The sequence below is a fragment of the Molothrus aeneus genome, chromosome 8 (genome assembly GCF_037042795.1).
Source record: "Molothrus aeneus isolate 106 chromosome 8, BPBGC_Maene_1.0, whole genome shotgun sequence".
NCBI lineage: Eukaryota > Metazoa > Chordata > Aves > Passeriformes > Icteridae > Molothrus > Molothrus aeneus.
The window spans coordinates 33,124,267-33,142,557 of record NC_089653.1 but is presented as its reverse complement, the minus strand read 5'-3'; the positions used below and the strand labels follow the sequence as shown (position 1 = coordinate 33,142,557).

The 18,291-nt window shown below is 41.5% G+C and overlaps 2 protein-coding genes across 2 annotated transcripts; one reads left to right on the top strand and one right to left on the bottom strand.

Annotated features, from left to right (window-relative positions):
* Positions 1–41: 41 nt before the first annotated feature.
* Positions 42–8,299, bottom strand: BCCIP (BRCA2 and CDKN1A interacting protein). Its single transcript, XM_066554462.1, has 7 exons — positions 8,030–8,299; positions 5,920–5,994; positions 5,340–5,420; positions 4,529–4,621; positions 3,858–4,045; positions 2,514–2,691; positions 42–407 (listed from the first exon to the last, which is right to left on the bottom strand). The coding sequence occupies exons 1-7, from the start codon at positions 8,168–8,170 to the stop codon at positions 237–239; spliced, it is 927 nt and encodes a 308-aa protein (XP_066410559.1). The 5' UTR covers positions 8,171–8,299; the 3' UTR covers positions 42–236.
* Positions 8,300–8,373: 74 nt separating this feature from the next.
* On the top strand, positions 8,374–18,124 carry UROS (uroporphyrinogen III synthase). The gene is made up of 10 exons (XM_066554988.1): positions 8,374–8,596; positions 9,893–9,983; positions 10,725–10,808; positions 11,159–11,255; positions 12,479–12,553; positions 13,084–13,158; positions 15,626–15,709; positions 16,010–16,095; positions 16,662–16,760; positions 17,375–18,124. The coding sequence occupies exons 2-10, from the start codon at positions 9,921–9,923 to the stop codon at positions 17,513–17,515; spliced, it is 804 nt and encodes a 267-aa protein (XP_066411085.1). The 5' UTR covers positions 8,374–8,596; positions 9,893–9,920; the 3' UTR covers positions 17,516–18,124.
* The last annotated feature ends 167 nt before the right edge of the window (positions 18,125–18,291 follow it).

Sequence of the window (18,291 nt, the reverse complement as noted above, 5' to 3'; positions counted from 1 at the left end):
GATTTAGCTTTGGTTAAAAGCACATTGAACAGATATTCAGGTTTTCTTTTGACACTGTTTTTTTATTGACTGCTTCATGATGATATCAAAGTAAAATAAGATGCAGTATTTAAAAATATTCATTTGGTGATATTTTTGTTGGTACAAAACCGTTGACTCAACAGCAGTTCTGCAAATATTCTGAGTTCACAGTCCTGCATGGCTGCTCTGTAAAAACCTGGTGTTTGTAGGGGAGCTCAGAGGGAGAGATAATCTTTGAGTTTATCCATAATTCCATGGATTCCATCAGCTGGAACTACAATAACTGTCCTCAGAGGCTTCATGGGCACATCATCAAAGGACCATCTGCCACCCAGACAGGTGTCACTCTCCTCTTGCACAGAGTAGTTGAATTTCAGAAGGGCTTTCTAAACAACAGAAACAAAAGCATTCAAATTAAAATGTTTAATTAGCATGAAGATAATTCATCATCCAAACAAAGTGAAAATAATGAATCTATTATGCCCATGCTTATTAAGAAGTTTTTTTCCCTCTCGAAGTGTCCACCAAAAAGAACAACCAAAAAAATCCACTATCTGAAGTATTTTAAACAAACATTTTATTTTCACAGAATTTATATATTTCATATTAAATTCTATAATGATTAATACCATTATAGTTTGGGATAAGAGAAATAACCTAGGAGGGAGGGCAAAAAAAATTAAGAAAAAAATAAATCCATGTTCTGAGGCTCTCCTGCTTTCAGGGCCTACTCTTGAAACTGCCCAGAGTCCTAAAAATTAACAAATCCGTAAGAATATGAGTAGGAATCAAATATTAAGGGGATGGGCCCCAAATGAATCCTGAGGAGAATTTCAGAAAGGTCTTGGAAAGGTTCCAGATGGCTGCAGCAACTAGAAGATGTATTTATGCCTCTCCAAACAGGCAGGTGTCTGGAATGTGCATGATTCCTTTCAGGGACCCCATACAGAAAGTCCCTTTCCATCAGCTTTCCTAGACAAAATTTCCTGGTCAGAAGAATAACCTAATGAATGTTTCCAGCTCTCCCACAAGTCAGATGAAGAACTCTGAGCTGAACCATCAAGTAGAAAAACTTACCTGATTCCTTCCCTTTGAAGGAAAATTTAGATCCACTCTCCTTTTAGGTTTGCTCTCCACTAACAATATATCAAGGCTTTAAATCTCATTTTGGATGAATTCCCACACTAGCTGAGTGGCTTTGCTCAAGAACAATTGGAGCACCTTCAATCAATTGCAGGTCTGGTTAAAACTGATTTTCTGGTTCTAATTTTAAGGAACAGAATGAAGCCCAGGGTAGGGCCAAGTGCAGGAAAAGGCTTCTCTCAGTTTGATATGGCTCCAAGTGCCTCACCACATTTAATGCTATTTTATGGCAATCTAATTAACAGTATGTGTGATCAGGGAGGACAGACACTCAGCACTAATTTAACACACATTATTAAGTACAGAGAGACATTTCATTTAATACCCTCCATAATGTTTAAAATGATTTTTTTTAAACACTGAAAGACTGTTAAAAAGAAAAACATGCTCAGTTTCAGCTGGGAATTACTGGAGTTTAGATGAAAGCACACAATTAGCCTTTAATAATTAACAAAGCTGAGATAAATAAATACAAAATGGGTCTTCTACAACACAACAGCCATGGACACATGAGCTTCACAGGCTTCTCCCCAGCAGCTTCTCAGTAACATTTTACACAGAGTTCAGCTTCAGCATTTTCAGCTGCTGTGGCAGGAACACAAAAACAAAATCCACAAGCTGCCATTGCACAGAGGCTACAACACAATTCCTACAGCTACCAGTGAATTCCCCCACTTACATTTCTCTCACTCTCAAAAAATAAAATTACAGCCCTATCAGAGCCTCTGTCAGAATGATTACACACAGGAACCTTTGCCATTAACCACCCCATGCATGTGCAAGTCCTTTGCCCTGCAGGCACTGCCAGAAATGAAAAATAACAGCCTCTTGACAAAGTAATGATATTGTATAATAGTGGTTTTAAAGCTTTGGGAGCAAAAAAAAGAAGCCATGAAAAATTCTTTGCATTTCAAAGCACATCTTAAATTTAATTTCCTGCATTTTGCCCTCACCTGATCTGGCTTGGGACCAGCAGAACTGTGTGGCCAGGTTACCTTAGGAAATGGGAAGTAATATTTTCATCTCAGTGTTTCACCACTTTTCATTAATATACTTGCCCTGAGTAGAAGAGAGACAGAAAAAGGAAGCAAGAGCCACCTCTTAGGATCTCCTTAAGTTTTTATTCTGAGCATTTTTTGCAAGTAACAGGTACCCATGAGGGAACAGATAAATCAATACACACAAAGAGCTTGACTGCTCCTCTCTCAACACTACTGCAAAACACCCTGGATTTAATTAAAAAATATGTGTGATCATCATGCTAAAAGCTCCCCTTGAATTTAAGGTGAAACATCTCTTGTTGATACGTAAAGAAAAAAGAAGGGTTTTAAATTAAATACTCATGTTACCTCATGAAAGAATTCTTCCTCTGCATTTGCAAACATCAATTCCTCCTTTGGCTGATTCCTCCCTTCCTTCCTCTTAGAACTGCTCTTTGTGGCTTCTGTAAAGGTCTTGCTGATAAGGAGGTAATAGTGGCACTTTCCACAGGGTTTGTTTGTCCTCTGTGCCTCAGTCAGCTCCTTCCTAAAGAGGAAGAAATGTTTACACAACTTAAATCCTAAACAAGCACATAACCACACCTCAGAATGTAGTGGTATAGAAAGGACATTCAAATTGCAGCCTATTCTTTTCTGACTACCTCAGAAAATCAATTTTGCAGATGCATTCCTGGTACTTAAACATGCTATTTGTACTTGAAACTATAAAAATATGGATTTTTTCCACAGCTCACAGGACAACCCTTTTATCCCAGAATTCTGTTCATGGTAATGTCTGTACAATGATTCTCAGTGCAACTCTCCTTAAAAATACATCACATTATCACTTCCTTGAAGACTGTAACTGAAAAGACAGAAAATATTCTTGCTCACCCCTGTGTTCAACATGTTGTCACTCCAAAACCTTAAGACAAAGAGGCTGAGATGTGAATTTGAGCTGTGACAAGTGCTGTATTTGTGGTGACCTCAATCTGACTTCTAATCTCATCTCACATGAGAGGAAAGAAGGCAAAAATGAAAGAAGAAAAAAAGATGATCTCCATTCTGTTACTGGTTCCTTATCCAACAAAACTTCCTTGTTCCCTGTTCTCAGTGTGACACCAGAATAATGCAATGCTGTGTTTCAGTGGATTAAAACATTTACATTCACCCAGCTCTTGATATAATCCATGAATTAGCAGAGATCAAGCAGCACTTCACCTGCATTTTCATTACCTGAAACTAATCAAAACACTGCATATTTACATGGGTCAAAACTACTTCACCTTTTAATTAAAATTCTGAGATTCCCTCAGTCCAAATCTCCCATTCCTGAACCAGCCATTGCCACAGAAACACCCAAACTGCTAAAAGAGTTCTCATTTTTGAATTTTCCTAGATCAGTGTGAAAATAATCTGCAATACAAGGATAAACTGCAACACAGACACAGCTATTTCTGTAGAACAGCACATACTCTCAAATTGTGTTTGCTATAGAATTTGAGAAAGTTTTGTACATTTATAAAGATATAAAAATATTTTTTAAATTAACTAAAGGCCATATATGAGATAATATTTATTTTGTTCATGCTTTACTCATATCTACAGTATCAACTGTCTTAACACAGCTCTATATACATAGGAATTCTGAAAAATAGGAAGAAAAATACCATTCAGCATCATGCAAGAAAAAAAAACCATAAACAAACTTACTGGAGCTGCTGGTGCATGGGCAGAGCAATCTGTGGGGGGACATTGATGAACCTTTCACTCAGGATGAGCCCCACAGGCTTTGTGCTGTCGTTGAGGAGTTTGCTCAGCTGCTCCACCACCTGCTGCCCACAGCTCTGCTCACAGCGACTCAGGAGCAGCTCTTTGATTTGCTCAGCACACTGGGTGCCCTGCAAGCAAAGGTGCATTTCCTTTACCTGATACAGCAGCTGTTTACACAGGAAAACCCTGAATGTCACCTTGCAGGGAACCTCCTACAGGCCAGGTGGCAATTTCCCTCAGCAGCCTCTAAAGCACTGCACAGTTGCTGTGAAATCATTCTCCAGCCCTAAAGCTGAGGGCAAACAAAGCTTGGGAAGTGATGGGAACAAGGAACTGCAAGAGCACAGCAAAACTCCAAACTGCAGAAGATCAGAGGGAGGAAGTACAAGAGACTGACAGCTCATTTATGCTGGAATTACTAGGCCCAGTTTTAACTCTCTGTTCCATTCTCTGCTTCCCAAAAAAGCTAAGCCACTTCCAGTTTTATCACCCCACTCCTCCAGAGTGGAATTCCAAATCCTGTCCAGCTGTCCAGACCTGTTACACAGGCTGCAGTCTCATTTACTACTGATGCTAACATTCATAACCAGATGTTACTGAGGAATACCAACCTTCCTTTCTGTTAAGTTCAAGCAGCTTATAAAACCAAATACTTCATCATCATCTTCTTCGTCATCAGAACTGTCTTCCTGCACTTCTGCTTGCTGTTGGATGAAAGGAAAAGCAACAGCTCATGCTGACATTGTATTTCCACTCTGTAGCAAAAGATGTTTTTCTTTGCAGGTGATATCAGCAGATGAAAACCATTGAGGAAATCTGCACAAACACACAGTGCACATTCTGCTGCATCACTGAGCACCTCAGTGTGCTCAGAGCCAGCTTAGAGAGGGCCAGGTCGTGCATCCTCCACAGCAGAGCCCTCTGAAAGGCACTGAAGGCTGATAGCTCACGTTTAATAAGCAGCAGCTCGGCCCAGGGAATGGCAATATCTTAAACAAAACCAATTTCCTTCAGTTTCTAATGCAGTAAACCTGGAATGTCTTGACAAGCACAGAGCACTAAAGCTTTGACAGGGAGGGGGACAAAGAGCTGTGTCTTTGTAGGAAAGTCACAAGCTCCTACCTCTTATGGAGATGGTAACAAACCTCTCCATTGCATTTTCAGCATTACTACACTGAAATTCGGGGGGGGGGGGAAGCTTTCCATATGTAAAAACAAACCAGCAATAACAGCAAATCAAATTCATTCTTTGCTTGAAAGAAGGCATGGAAAATTTCAGTTCCCATAGAAAAATTATTCTTAAAGCAGAAAAAGCAAGAAAGCACACAATAACAGACAGGATCCCCTTCTGAAATACAGAAATAATGTCATTTTAACAAAGAAAGCATTGTACTTCGATTACTAATATCCTATCTGTCTTACCTTGATAATACTCCCAATATGGTTCTGTTGTATTAATATATCAGTTAATTCAGCAGTGTTAACAGCAGCTTTTAGAAACAACTGGAAGACAGAAAATAAGTATTACATTTCAGGCACTGAGAGTAACTCCTGGACCACTTAATAGAAAATAAAGTGAGATTTTTTTTTAATTTATCTTCCTTCATTATAATACTGCAAAAACTAACAACCAGCTGCTGGAGGTGCTTGCTCCTGCACCTTCCACATGCTGATATTTTCACATTGGTACCCTCTGGAGTTTGGTATGATCTGAAAACTGTGGCTATTCCATCCCTGGAAGTGTCCAAGGGCAGGCTGGATGGAGCTTGGAGCCATCTGGGATAGTGGAAGGTGTCCCTGCCCCTGGCAGGGGGTGGCACTGGATGGGCTTTAAGGTCCCTTCCAACCCAAACTACTCTGAGATTATCTAATAAAAGGAATATAAAAGTGATATATAAAAGCTATAAATCAATACAGAGAATGTGAACTGATGCCTTTGCACAACTCCTTAGGTATTATTTATCAATGCAATATCAACCAAGCTGACAAGCAGCCACAGTACCTGCTGTAGCAACTTCTTTATCCCATTATAGTCATTGTCTGATATGGAATGTGCTTCAAATTCAACATTCACTTCCTGTGGAGGAAAATAGAGATTATCACACACACTTGGCAAGAGGTTACATCAGAACAAAGCTAAACTGTAAGAAACTTGAAGACAAGTAATGGCAAAGAGCAGAAACAGACCTTATTTCCACCTTGCAGTAATCTCAGCAATTGCAATAATTTCTCCTGTGACCTTTAGAGAACATCTGTGAAAGTAACTTTTTAAAGCTGACCCACCAATTGTGCCACGAACAAACCTTTAATGCTTTGCTCCTGCCGTCTGGTTCACACAATTACAGCTGTTGTAGCCACAGATTCTTCCTGCAGAGAGGCTTGACCCGGGAAGTTAAACCCTGGCAACTTCAGCACTGGGGTCTAACACCTTAGTGCAGATTGCTGCAGACATTTAAGTAATTACACCCAAACCCACACCCCTCCTATTTCCCCAAATCCTCCTGGCATCATTAATCCCACTGTGGAACTCTGCAAATGATGAGGCACTGCACAGCCACAATGGGAACTGCTGCTTCTCCTTCCAGAACAAATGCTGTGTGTCTACCAACATTTTTATTGGCATTCAAATTTAACAGTCACACCTGCCAAGGTTACTCTGCCCACCTATTCCACTGTTCAAGATCATTCAACTTTTAATTGCCAGTTTCAATTACACCTCCTGAATAACCTCAACAACTCTGCCTTACTTTTGCCACTATTCAGCCTCAGAACTCTCTCCAGTCCCACATGGAGGTCATGGCCTTTGCTGTCCACTGGAAGAACAGTGTTAAAGACCTGTTTGCAATGTAGAACACAGGCACACGATCCCTTGGAAGCCAATAAAATTCAGGAGGCACTGGCACAGGCTGCCCCTGGATCCCTGCAAGTGCCCAAGGCCAGGCTGGACAGGGCTTGGAAAACCCTGGGACAGTGGAAGGTGTCCCTGCCATGGCAGGGGGTGGAACTGGATGGGCTTTAATGTCCTTTCCAAACCAAACTACACTGGGATTCTACAATAAAAGGGAGCAAATCTATTTTTATAACAATAAAACATAGCAGAAAATAATAAAAGAGCTAATGCTCTGTGCTGACAGCACCATTTCCAAGCAGCTGCCTCCAGCCCCACACCTGAGCAGACACACCAAAGGCCAGGGGGCTGTACAGCTGAGACCTCGGGGACCCAACGCTTGAAAAACAGTGAAAAAATTAAAAACTTTCAACAACAACGCAGCGAACACACTTTGGGGCGCGTTCCCTGCGCTGCCACAGGACACACACCCAGCGCCGGCTGAGCCTGGCAGGGGCACAAACCCTTCCCAAGCCCTTCCCGAACATCCCTGACAATAATCCCTTCCCGAACATCTGACAAACCCTTCCCAAGCCCTTCCCCAATAATCGTATTTTCAGGGAACCCCCGACAAGGGGAGAGGAATGATGCTTCTGACTCCATCTTTACAGAAGGCTAATTAATTACTTTTTTATACTGTATTATTCTGTATTAGATTACACTACATTACATTACATCTAAACTGAATTTGCCAAGCACTCAACTATGCACACACTGCACAGAACTCGTGACTGTCACCCTCAGTCCCGACACACACTCACACACACCTGGCCCCGAAAGGCCAAGCAAACAAAACACCAAACAAACAATCTCCACATTGCATTCTACTTTAGCACAAACACAGGCACTGCAAATTATAAGAACTGTTTTTCCTTTCTCTGATGTTCAGAGAATGTGAAACCCAGAAGTATTCTTGGGAAGAACTGTGCCTTGTTTTTCTCTGTGAAGAAAAACGTGGCGACACCCGAACATCCCCTGACACCTTCCCAAGCCCTTCCCGAACATCCCCTGACAACCATCCCTTCCCAAGCCCTTCCCGAACATCCCCTGACAGTCCCTTACCGAATATTCCCTGACAAGAAGCCCTTCCCGAATATCCCCTGACAACAATCCCGTCCCGATCCCTTCCCCAGTATCCCCGGACAACAATCCCTTCCCGATCCCATCCCGAACATCCCTGCCAACCCCACCCGTGCGGGAGCCCTGCGGGGCCGCTCCCGCTCACCTCAGCGATGGGCTCGTCCGAGTCCGAGCACCCGGAGCTCTCGGAGCCGCTGTCGGAGCCCTCGGAGCCGCTGTCGGAGCCGCTGTGGGATCCCTGCTCCCCGGCGGGGCCCCGCGCCCGGCGCTTGGCCGGCGTGGCCATGGCACGGAAGGGCGGTGTGGCCGCGGGATGTCGCCGAATGTCGCCGAATGTCGCGATAGAGAGCGGCAGGCAGCGCCCGCTGAGCGCGGAGGGGCCCGGGCAGCCGCGGAGGCTGAAGGGGGAGGCGCGGCCCGCACCGCCCCCGTGGCCGCGAACCCGGATTTCCTCTCGGTGCTGTGGTGTCACTTCCTTGCGAAGGGAATCCCTTCACGGGCATGGCTGTCGGGGGGTAAATCCGCCTGCCCAGGGCGGTTTGCAGTCCCCGTCCCTGCAGGAAGGGCTGGAGGTGGCTCTCAGGGCTGGGGACGCGGCGGGGATCGGGCACTGCTCGGGCTCGGTGACCCTGGGGGCTTCCCCAGCCTCAGGGATCCTGTGCTTTAAAAGGAACAGAGTGTCTGAGCATCTCCGACATTAGCAAAAATCCCTGTAAGTAACAACCAGCGTTAGCGAAAATTGCCGATTAAAGCAGGAATCAGGCTGCTCGCTCTAAAAATCGTGTCCCGGCTTCCCCCGACCCAAATTCCCTGGATAATTCCAGGCAAACCGCACAGAAGGGTGACAGGGAGAGCGCAGTAAGCACAACGTGATCCTGGGCTTTATAAAAAATGCCAGTCGGGAACACGCGTTCAAATGCCCTAAACACTGAAGAAATGCTCATTAATGATCAAGCCTCGCTTATATGGAACGTGTTCCATTTAACGCTTTGTGTCTAATTAATGAAGAAATGAGCTGTTAACGAGGCCATGGGAAGAAGAGCAGTGGGCACTCGCTGGTGCCAGCCAGGAGAAATGCAAGGCACAGAGCCCTGGGATGTAATTCCAGCTTTATAAATGTGCTTCAAGAAAGCTCAGATTTTCATCTTCCCTTTAAAGCCTCAAACTCATCTGTGGGGGTTTTTATTTTGTTTTGGTTTGGGGGTTTTGTTTGTTGGTTTTTCTGGTTTTGTTTTTTTGTTTTGTTTTTTTTAAAGCTGTGTTTGCTCTGGGAGCAATCAGGTCGTTGCCAAAATTTGAATGCTGATATCCAGGGAAAGAATTTAGAGGAAGATGAATTTTCCTATGTGTGTCATCTGTCAGGAAAATACCACACTGGTAATTGGGGTAAATATGCACTTAGAGAGTGGATTTCTGTTTGTATTATTTGCTTATATGCTTACGTTTTGTAACTTTGAGTTTAGCACAAAGTTTGTAAGGAACTGAGAAGTCTCATCTTTTTTCTTCCATTTTTATGGCAGAATAGATGTTTTCAGTCCTGCCTTGTTTCCTAGACTATCAGAGAAGACATATGAAAATTATCTATATTACTATAGATGTATAAATATAGACACACATATATTAAATAAAATCAATCTTTGCATACTCGTGGGTGCATGGAAATTAATAGAATAAATAATCTTTTTGTAGATAGGAGCTGATTAAATTGCAGAACGTGGTGGGGTTGTAGGACCTGTTACTGCTTTTACAGAATATTCTTTAAAATGTGTTCCCCTTGATGAGTTTACCAGAGCCTCTCCTTTGAGCAGTGTTATCTAAAGGCAGCATATTATTTTCTGCCCTTATCAGGGTGGGTGTTCCTGCCTGGAGAATGCACAAATAACTGTTTACTCACTGTGTAAGAGCAGTACAACTGCTAGCAACCCCCTTCTTGGAGCTGCTAAAGTCACTGTTAGAGTCAAAAACTCCTCTAGATCTAACTAAGGTAAATTCCATTCTTGCATTTCAGGGTTCTGCTGTGCTTCCTTGGGTGAACAATGAAGGTTCTGCTGCTGAAGGATCCCAAAGACAAAGATTCAGGACCAGATCCTTATACTGAAGTGAGTAAACGTTGAGAAAACTAAAAAACAAAAAGTGTCACTTCTTTATTAAATGTGAATGCAACTATTTCAAACAGGGGCTTGATCAATATTAGAAGAGGGTGTCTGAAATTATGCTGGGAGAAAAAGTATCTTGGAAAACAGCCCTTCCTGCAACAAATTGTGTTAATTATGGGAGATTTGTACTGAATTCATTGTAAAGCTCTTAGCAAAGTACTGATATTAAACCAGCTCCATTTGAATTAATTAGTATTGATATGTTTATTTGGATAGAATAAAGATAACAGAAATTCTTTGTGTTTTTACTGGGAATGTGATGTGAAATAGAGGCTACCTGTTGCTGGGGTCCCTTCTGCTCCTGCCCTGGATCATGTGAGTAAATCTCACTGATAAGAGGAAGCATTCCTGATAAAGGAGGATTATTTCTTCAGGAGAAACCCACTGACAGAATTACAGAAATGCACAGGGATATTCACAGGACCGGGTGGGCACTTGGGGACTTCAGAGTTATGTGCTGGTGTCTCCTGTACCTCAGAAGGTCCCACAGCTGATTCTTTAATTAAACATTGTAATATTAAATAATTAACAAATTCAAACTAGATTTACCAGGGAAAGGAAATAAAATGTCTTTTTATTTTGCTTTAGCAAAGAGAAATGCTTGTGCTGACTCAGTCAGCTCTTTGAAAAAGCAAAAATGCTGTTTTGAATTTATTTCAAGAGCTGCAAACCTTTTCTTGATAGGAATTAGGATCATACAACTTGGAAGCAACCTTGATCCCAGTTTTGTCATTTGAATTTACCTCTCTTGACAGCTTATTTGAGAAGGTAAGTTTGAAACTCTTTCAGTTGTCGTATTTCCAACAGGATTTGGTTGCCAAGATCCCATTTAATCATTCTCTGTGTGGTACCTCTTTCTGTGTTGCCACAAACCAGCTCTGTACAGTAAAATTTCATGCACAGCATCAAGGAGCTTGCCCTTGCTTGTTAAAGAATTAAATTGGTCAGACAGAACCCACATTTAAATTGTAAATTGTCACAAGTGTTGGGGCATTTCAGGCACTTACTGAAGCTGTTCTGTTTGCCACAAGGTTATAAATAATTGATCAACTGATTTTTTTAAAATTAATTTATCATTAATTTTCTTTTTACTTCTTAAATTTACTGTTTCTAAATAGCTTTCCCATCCAGAGTGCTATGGAGGCCTAGTTTTTACCAGCCCAAGAGCATTAGAAGCCATCAAGATATGTTTAAAAGGGAAGAGTAAAAAAGAGGGTAAGTACATATTGATATTCCTTGGTCTTTTCTTCTTCTTGACAGTTTCTCTGTGTTTCTTATCTATAGAAAAGGTAACAGCATCTTGTGAAGTTTGGATTTTAATTGATTTTATTTCACCCACCAGTAGATATTTGGAGCATGGTTTTTCAAAGAAACCTGAATTTCATCATTCTTTTAGAATCACAAAGGGCTCATGCTACACTGAGCTTTTAAGGGTTGTGTTTTCCACACTGGAAAATGAAGGAAAGGAGTTTTTGGTGCAAATTCCTAATTAGTGAGGGCTTTGCCAGCTCTGCTTCTCTCTTGCACAAGGGATTTTTGCTGCAGTGCCTGGTTTGCTTGCTGGCTGCTTTCCCCCCTTAAAGAGAAGATCATCTCATAGAGACTGGCCACCACTTCTGTGCCTGTAGGATTCATATGGAATGCTGCAGAAAAAGGGAGGGAGTTCTCTGTCTTGAAGAAGAAATTTCTCAAGTGAATTCATTATTAGCTAAAAAATGGTGAAGAAGTGCTGAGGCATCAAAGCCAGGAGATGAGGAGTGAGGAAGAATCCTGCCAAATAGAAATACCCATCACAATGAAATGCCAAAGCCTTATAAACTCTTCCAAATTCTTATCTTGGGTGGTTCTGGCATGGAGTTTCTACTTTACCTGCTCCATTTTTGGGCTGTGGACAAATCAGTGTCCTGTGAGTAAGGTTACACCCTTCAATGTGTAAATGCACTGGGACCCTCAGCTATGGTAGCATTTGCAGCAGCAGAGGACAATATATTAAGATTTTAGGTCAAAAGTAATCTCTAAATTCCATCCCTAACCTTGATTAGGACTTTTGGAAAATAAAGATTTTAATAATAAAAATGAGTCTGTAGTTCCTATTTGGGTTCCTCTCAAAGGCAATAAATCCTTGGGTTTTTACTTCTGATTTTATTTTTACTGTTGTACTTTGTATTTCTTTTTTCACCCCCAGCAGTCCCAGAAAAAAAAACTCAGTGTCCTGTGCTGCTCTGGTGAAAACAAGACAATAAAAAACTTGGAGTATCTATTTTTGGTCCTTTAGGATTTGTACATCCAGGTTTGCTGAATGTGTAGTGGAATTTTAGCTATTATTATCATTTTGCTGCATTTGTGGATTAAAGAGGTCCAGATAGTTATTTAGCATTCACATTCTGTTAGCATGTGCTTAAATTGCATTTAATTTAGTATCATTTAATGTTTTTCAGCCTGGTCAAAATCTCTTAAACAAATGTGGAATATCAAACCAACTTATGTGGTAGGAAAAGCTACAGCCTCTTTAGGTAAGCTGGGGTTTAAAAAAAGAAAAAATGGCTAAATCTGACTTGTAAGTACAATTTTTAGAGGAGGAGCTGCTCTTCAGTGGTGCTGAGAAAGAAATTTAAGTTTTAAACTGGTAAATTTGGAAGAGAGGTAATTATGTAAACATTGGAATTATCCATGCTCCAGCCAAGGATATCCATGGATCTCATCCAGCCTCTGGATTTCTGCTACTTTTGTTGTAATCTGATGGCCACTGCTTGAAAAACTGGGTCAAAACAGGAAAAAAAACCCCTTTGTTCTTAATTTGAATGTGGTTTTGTCATTGCTTTTGGAAGTGAAATTGGATGAAAAGGATTCTAACCTTGCACACAATTTATTTGTGCACAAATTATTTGTGTGCCTCCCTTTCTATCCCAGGCTTCTGTGGCAGGAAATCTGAATTGTTCTCATTGTTTTCCATGGTTTTTTCTTTGCTGCTTCTGGTTCTGCAGGAAATCTGGATTGTTCTCATTGTTTTCCATGGTTTTTTCTTTGCTGCTTTTGGTTCTAGTGGAAGAAATTGGTCTTGTTCCACAAGGAGAAATGGCTGGAAATGCTGAGAAATTAGCTGAATATATTTGTTCAAGTAAGTGGTTAAAATGTTGGAGTTAAATTAAAGTAATCCTAAATAAATTAAGGTCCCTTCCATCATTTCAGAATTTCCTTGAGGTAAAATCAAGTGCACAGTGAGACAAAAATACTTCAAAATACATTTACAAGATATTAATCTACATGTAATCTTAGACCCTCTAGTTAATTAATAAATACTCTATGAGCCAGCAGGAAAAAAATTATTTTTACTGGAAGATCAGAGCTATAATGATTGGAAATTGCTGCTGACTTTCCCCAAAATTACCTTGTGGTATCAGAGGGATCTGGTTTTCAGCACCAAAGCTGAGTGGATTTGAAGAAATTAAACTGATGCTTTAAGTTTTGTTTAATCATTTTGTTATGGTTAAATCTGTAACTCTTCTCAACCTATTATCAGAATTATTGGGGAAATTTAAAAGTCTATTTGCTGACTTCTTCTGCTTTTACTCTTAAGTTGTTAAAATTTCCAGTAGCAATAAGGAAAATTTTTAGACTTAGGAGCTTTTTATTTTTTCCAGTGGATGGCTCAGTAGGATCAGTGAAAAAAAAGAGTTTTTGTACAGATGTGAGAGCTGCTGAGCAAAGTCTGCCCAGTAGCAGAGATTTATAGGGAAAAGGAAAATGGGGTGGGAGCTGGAAAGGATTGTTTTTGCTGGCTCTCTAATTCACAGGCAAATAAAATACTTCAGCTCCAGGGAATATTTAATGATGAAAATGGGAGTTGCCAACACAAGATCAAATAATAAATTCTGAAAATTAAAAATGCAACATGAATATGTCATGAGTGAAGAATAACCCATCCCCTCTGTTCTAATAGCAAATGTATTAAAGCAAAGAAAGGTTTCAGCTGATTTTTAGTGCTGGAAAATCAACTTCTGGCAGTGAATTAATATTTGCCAGGGATTTTTTTGAGCAGAAAGACAAGAGAAATACCTGTTTATTGTGTTATATGAAGGTGAAAGAAAATTACCCAAGCAGTGAATTTCAGTCACTGGAGCCTGTTTGTTGTTGAGACACAGAAATATCCTCCAGGATTTATTGGGCTCTGCATATTTAAATGCTCTCAGCTGATCAAGAGCTTTATATCAACCTTGGAAGTACAGATTAAATTATCTCATGTTCCCTATTATGTATAAATTCATTTTTGTTGGTGCATGAAGAAGTGAATTAAAAGAATAGCTCTGAATCTTCCTTGTATCATGAGAGGTTATTGCCAGAATAAAAATAAAAGCTGAAATAATGAGATTTTTTTTGTTGTCACCTTTTGTGCTTTGGTAACACAAAGGGATTCATTTTAAGGGATTGGGAAATAAAGGGATTTACTCCAAGACAGTCTGGCTTTACTCTTCTCAAGGCAAATATTTGGCTACAGAAGCAGGAGATCCCAGTCCTTGTTGTGTTGTCCAGGCCTACCAAGGAATTTTTCTGTGCCAAAAGAATTTGGTGTTTGCTTACAGGTGTCACACTGACTCTTCACACAACTGCCATGACTTGCAGGAGAATTGGTGCTGGAACATTCCAATTTCATCTAATTTTAAAATCTTTTTTACATTCTGAGCCAAGTTCATTCTTCCTCTAATTTTTAATTTTAATTTAAGAATATCTGGTTTCTAATAAAACCTCAGTGTGCAGTCAGAGCACTCAGGTGTGTCTGGGTTCACTCCTACAGGGGTCTTCCCATTTGATTTTCACCCTGCTGCCCTTTTTGGTTTTTATCCCTGAAGAATGTTTGCTTGCATAAACCAACAATCTCCTTCCAGCTCTTAAAAGCATTTCTTCTCTAGTAATTGTCTCTTAAAAATGTATTAACAAATCTGAATTAGTAATAAAATAATTTAATTTCTTTGGAAAGCTGAATGCAAAGCTGTACCAATCTGTGTAGAATTAAATCTTGACATTTTCTCTGTGTTTCTTATCTATAGAAAGGGTAAAAGCTCTGCAAAGCAAGTCTGCTGTTAAATTCCTAATTTGACAAAAGCAGGTGAGGATATCTACTCCCACCCCAGCAGTGCAACCAGAATCCTTTTTCCTTGGGGAATTAAGAAAATGGAATTGCAGATAGATCAAAACTTTTCCAGCACAGTATTGTCCTTTCTTTGTCTGCCTGAATATTCTTTTCTAGAGAGCTCTGTCATTTATTGAGTGGGACAGATTTTAAATACCAAATTGAGGCAGGTTGTGCTGAGGAGGAGATAAAGTGCACTTCTATTCCCCTTGCCCTTCTACAAAGGAAGTTATCTTTTTAGCCAAGATTTAAATTCTAGTTATGGAAGATTTTTAATGTTCCTGCTAAGTAGCCTGTCCTGTGAATTGGGGCTGCAGATGTTTTCAGTTACCTCAGAGCTGTGTCTGTGGTGAGGCATTTGATAAATCAGCATTTGATACCTTTAAAATGTATTCAATCACATTTACTCTTCATTAAAGGCCTGAGTTAATTAAAGTTCTTGTTTGTGTGTTTACAGGAGAGAAACCCAATTCCTCAGCTCTCCTATTTCCTTGTGGAGCCCTGAAAAGAGAAGTACTTCCTACAGTGCTTAGAGAAAAAGGTTGAGCTTCCCCTGGAGACCCATTTTAATTAGTCAGTGATGAGAAAAGTTGTATCTAATGCTTGTGAACCAAATTGGAAGAAGTAAAAGTGGAACTTGCTGAGGAGAGGACAGGAGTAAACACTGGGAGCTTGGATGGCTGCCCACAGCTCTGGGACCTGCAAATCCTTCACAGAACTTGCATGTGTCTTTTTAGCCTAAAATAGTTACACTTCAGTGCAGTTAGGATGTTGTGAGTGCTGAACTGAAATAATAGAAATTAATGAATGAATTAATTATGACTGCATGTCCTGATTGCAGGCATACCCCTGGAAAGCCTCACTGTGTATCAAACAGCCCAGCACCCTGATCTGCAGGAATCTTTGAGCAGTTACTTCTCCCAACAGGTACTGGACACTGAGGTGGTTTGGGATTTTCTGAGGGAGGTGACAATGCCTCCCAGAATATTCCTGGTTTTGAAGTAGTGTAACTGAAATACCACTGGGAATCTGCTGTGCATCACAAATCAGAATCCAGGAGTTATCTGCCCCACATAGTTTGTGTAAAAGTAAATCATTGCTTTTCATTTTTCAAGATTGGCCTACTGGTTTTCCATGGTAGGAGCCTCCATCATAGAATTACAGAATCATGGAATGGTTTGGCTGGGAAGGGAACTTAGAGCTCATCCAGTGCCCCCCCTGCCATGGTAGGGACACCTCCCACTGTCCCAGGGGCTCCCAGCCCCAGTGTCCAGCCTGGCCTTGGGCACTGCCAGGGATCCAGGGGCAGCCCCAGCTGCTCTGGGCACCTGTGCCAGGGCCTTACACCCTCCCAGGGAACAATTCCTAATTCCCCAAATCCCATCCATCCCTGCCCTCTGGGCTAAAGCCATTCCCTGTGTGCTGTGCCCGTGTGCCAAGGCACTGGCACACTGCTGGAGTGAGCTGTGCCAGCCTCTGCTTCTTTCACCCAGGGCATCCCTGCCAGCATCGTGTTCTTCAGCCCCTCTGGTGTCAAATTCTGCCTCCAGCACATCCAGAAGCTTTCAGGGGATTTGATCAACCAAGTCAAGGTATCTTCTCTTACAAATGCTGGAATACGAGAGGCAGTAAATTTGGGGTGGGCAAATGAGATAGAAAGGCTGTAGCAAACACTGCAAACCTTATCTTTGGTTTGTGTTTATTTCTCTGAAGAAAACCCCAGTTCATAACAAATACAAATTATATTATACAGAATTATAGAATCCCAGAAAGGGTTGGGTTGGAAGGGACCTTAAAACCCATCTTGTTCCAGCCCCTTGCTATAGGCAGGGACACCTTCCCCTACACCAGGTTGCTCCAACCCCATCCAACCTGGCCTTGGGTGGATTTTAAAAAAGAAATTGTTTTCACCTGCAATGTTTTCCCCATCCAATTCCCCCATCTCCACCGGGATAGACTTCATTTTCCCTGAGTGATCCATGGTGTGAGGAGTTGTTGCTTGCAGCAGGCTGCACCTGATTGAAATTCCTCTCACTTTTCCCTGTTCCGTGGGACTCAGAGCTTTCAGTGTTTGTAATGGCGAGATAAATACTCATGTTTCTGAGTCCCTGCTAAGCAGCTCCATTGACAGGTGCCTTTTAATGCTGCAAATCTTCAGCCTGAGCTGGGAGAGCTGGGCCCTGACAGTGCAGTGTTGTCCCTGCAGTTTGCTGCCATCGGCCCCAGCACAGCAAAGGCCCTGCGAGATGCCGGCGTCGCCGTGAGCTGCACTGCAGGGAGCCCCACGGCCCAGGACCTGGCTGCTGCCATCCACACAGCCCTGCAGCCACCAAACTGCTCCCACTGACAGCCCAGCCTGCCCAGCAAGGCGCTCCAGGAGGGCTTTTCCAGTCTGCAGACCCGTGGGTTTTGGGATTGTGAAGCACTGTCCTGGTCAGGGATGGGTGTGAGAAAGTTGCACTTAAATATCTTAAGAAATCTGGGATCTGTCCAGCATCCTTAAAGCATCCAGCTCTTCCCTTTCCTCCTGTGTGCACTGTGAATATTTTATCCTTGACAAGCAGCTGTGAACACTGAGATTCTGCAATCAGCCCCACACCTCACCTCAGGTATCCCCCAGCCCACAGCTCAGGTTGGATTTCTCTGTATGATCAGTTCTACTTGCACATCTTCTTTTGTAGAAAAAAACCCCATATTCCAATGAAGTGTTTTCTTTTGTAAACTTGTTTGCTTGTTGTTCTGCTTTTCAAATATTTGTACAAAATGTTAATTGTAGATTCTTAGTGGAACAGGAGAATTCTTGCTGTGAAGTTGCTCTGTGTGGGGCTGTTGTCAGTTCAGGTCAGCTCTTGCCCCTTGTTACCCTAACAGGGTCTTCAAAATTAGCTTTTGGTTTCTGTTCCTGTAATGAAGGATTTATGAACAGGGAAATAAACTGGCTTATCAGAGTTAATAATGGTGTTGGAGTTGTCTGTTCTGGATATGGTTTATGCTTTAATTGTTTATCTCTGGAAGGCGAAAAATAATCCTATTTAGCACTAACACTCCCTCCAGCTAATGCCAAGGGCTTCACAGGAGATTTGAATCATAATATACTCATTTATAATCCTCCTGAAAGTCATT

Coding starts and splice junctions, on each gene's coding strand:
- BCCIP (XM_066554462.1), bottom strand. CDS start 8,170: ATGGCCACGCCGGCCAAGCGCCGGGCGCGGGGCCCCGCCGGGGAGCAG. Junction 4,622..5,339: donor ATATTGGGAGTATTATCAAG/GTAAGACAGATA, acceptor TTCATCCAACAG/CAAGCAGAAGTGCAGGAAGA. Junction 408..2,513: donor AGGAAGAATTCTTTCATGAG/GTAACATGAGTA, acceptor TCTGTTGTTTAG/AAAGCCCTTCTGAAATTCAA.
- UROS (XM_066554988.1), top strand. CDS start 9,921: ATGAAGGTTCTGCTGCTGAAGGATCCCAAAGACAAAGATTCAGGACCA. Junction 11,256..12,478: donor AGGGAAGAGTAAAAAAGAGG/GTAAGTACATAT, acceptor AATGTTTTTCAG/CCTGGTCAAAATCTCTTAAA. Junction 13,159..15,625: donor AGCTGAATATATTTGTTCAA/GTAAGTGGTTAA, acceptor GTGTGTTTACAG/GAGAGAAACCCAATTCCTCA.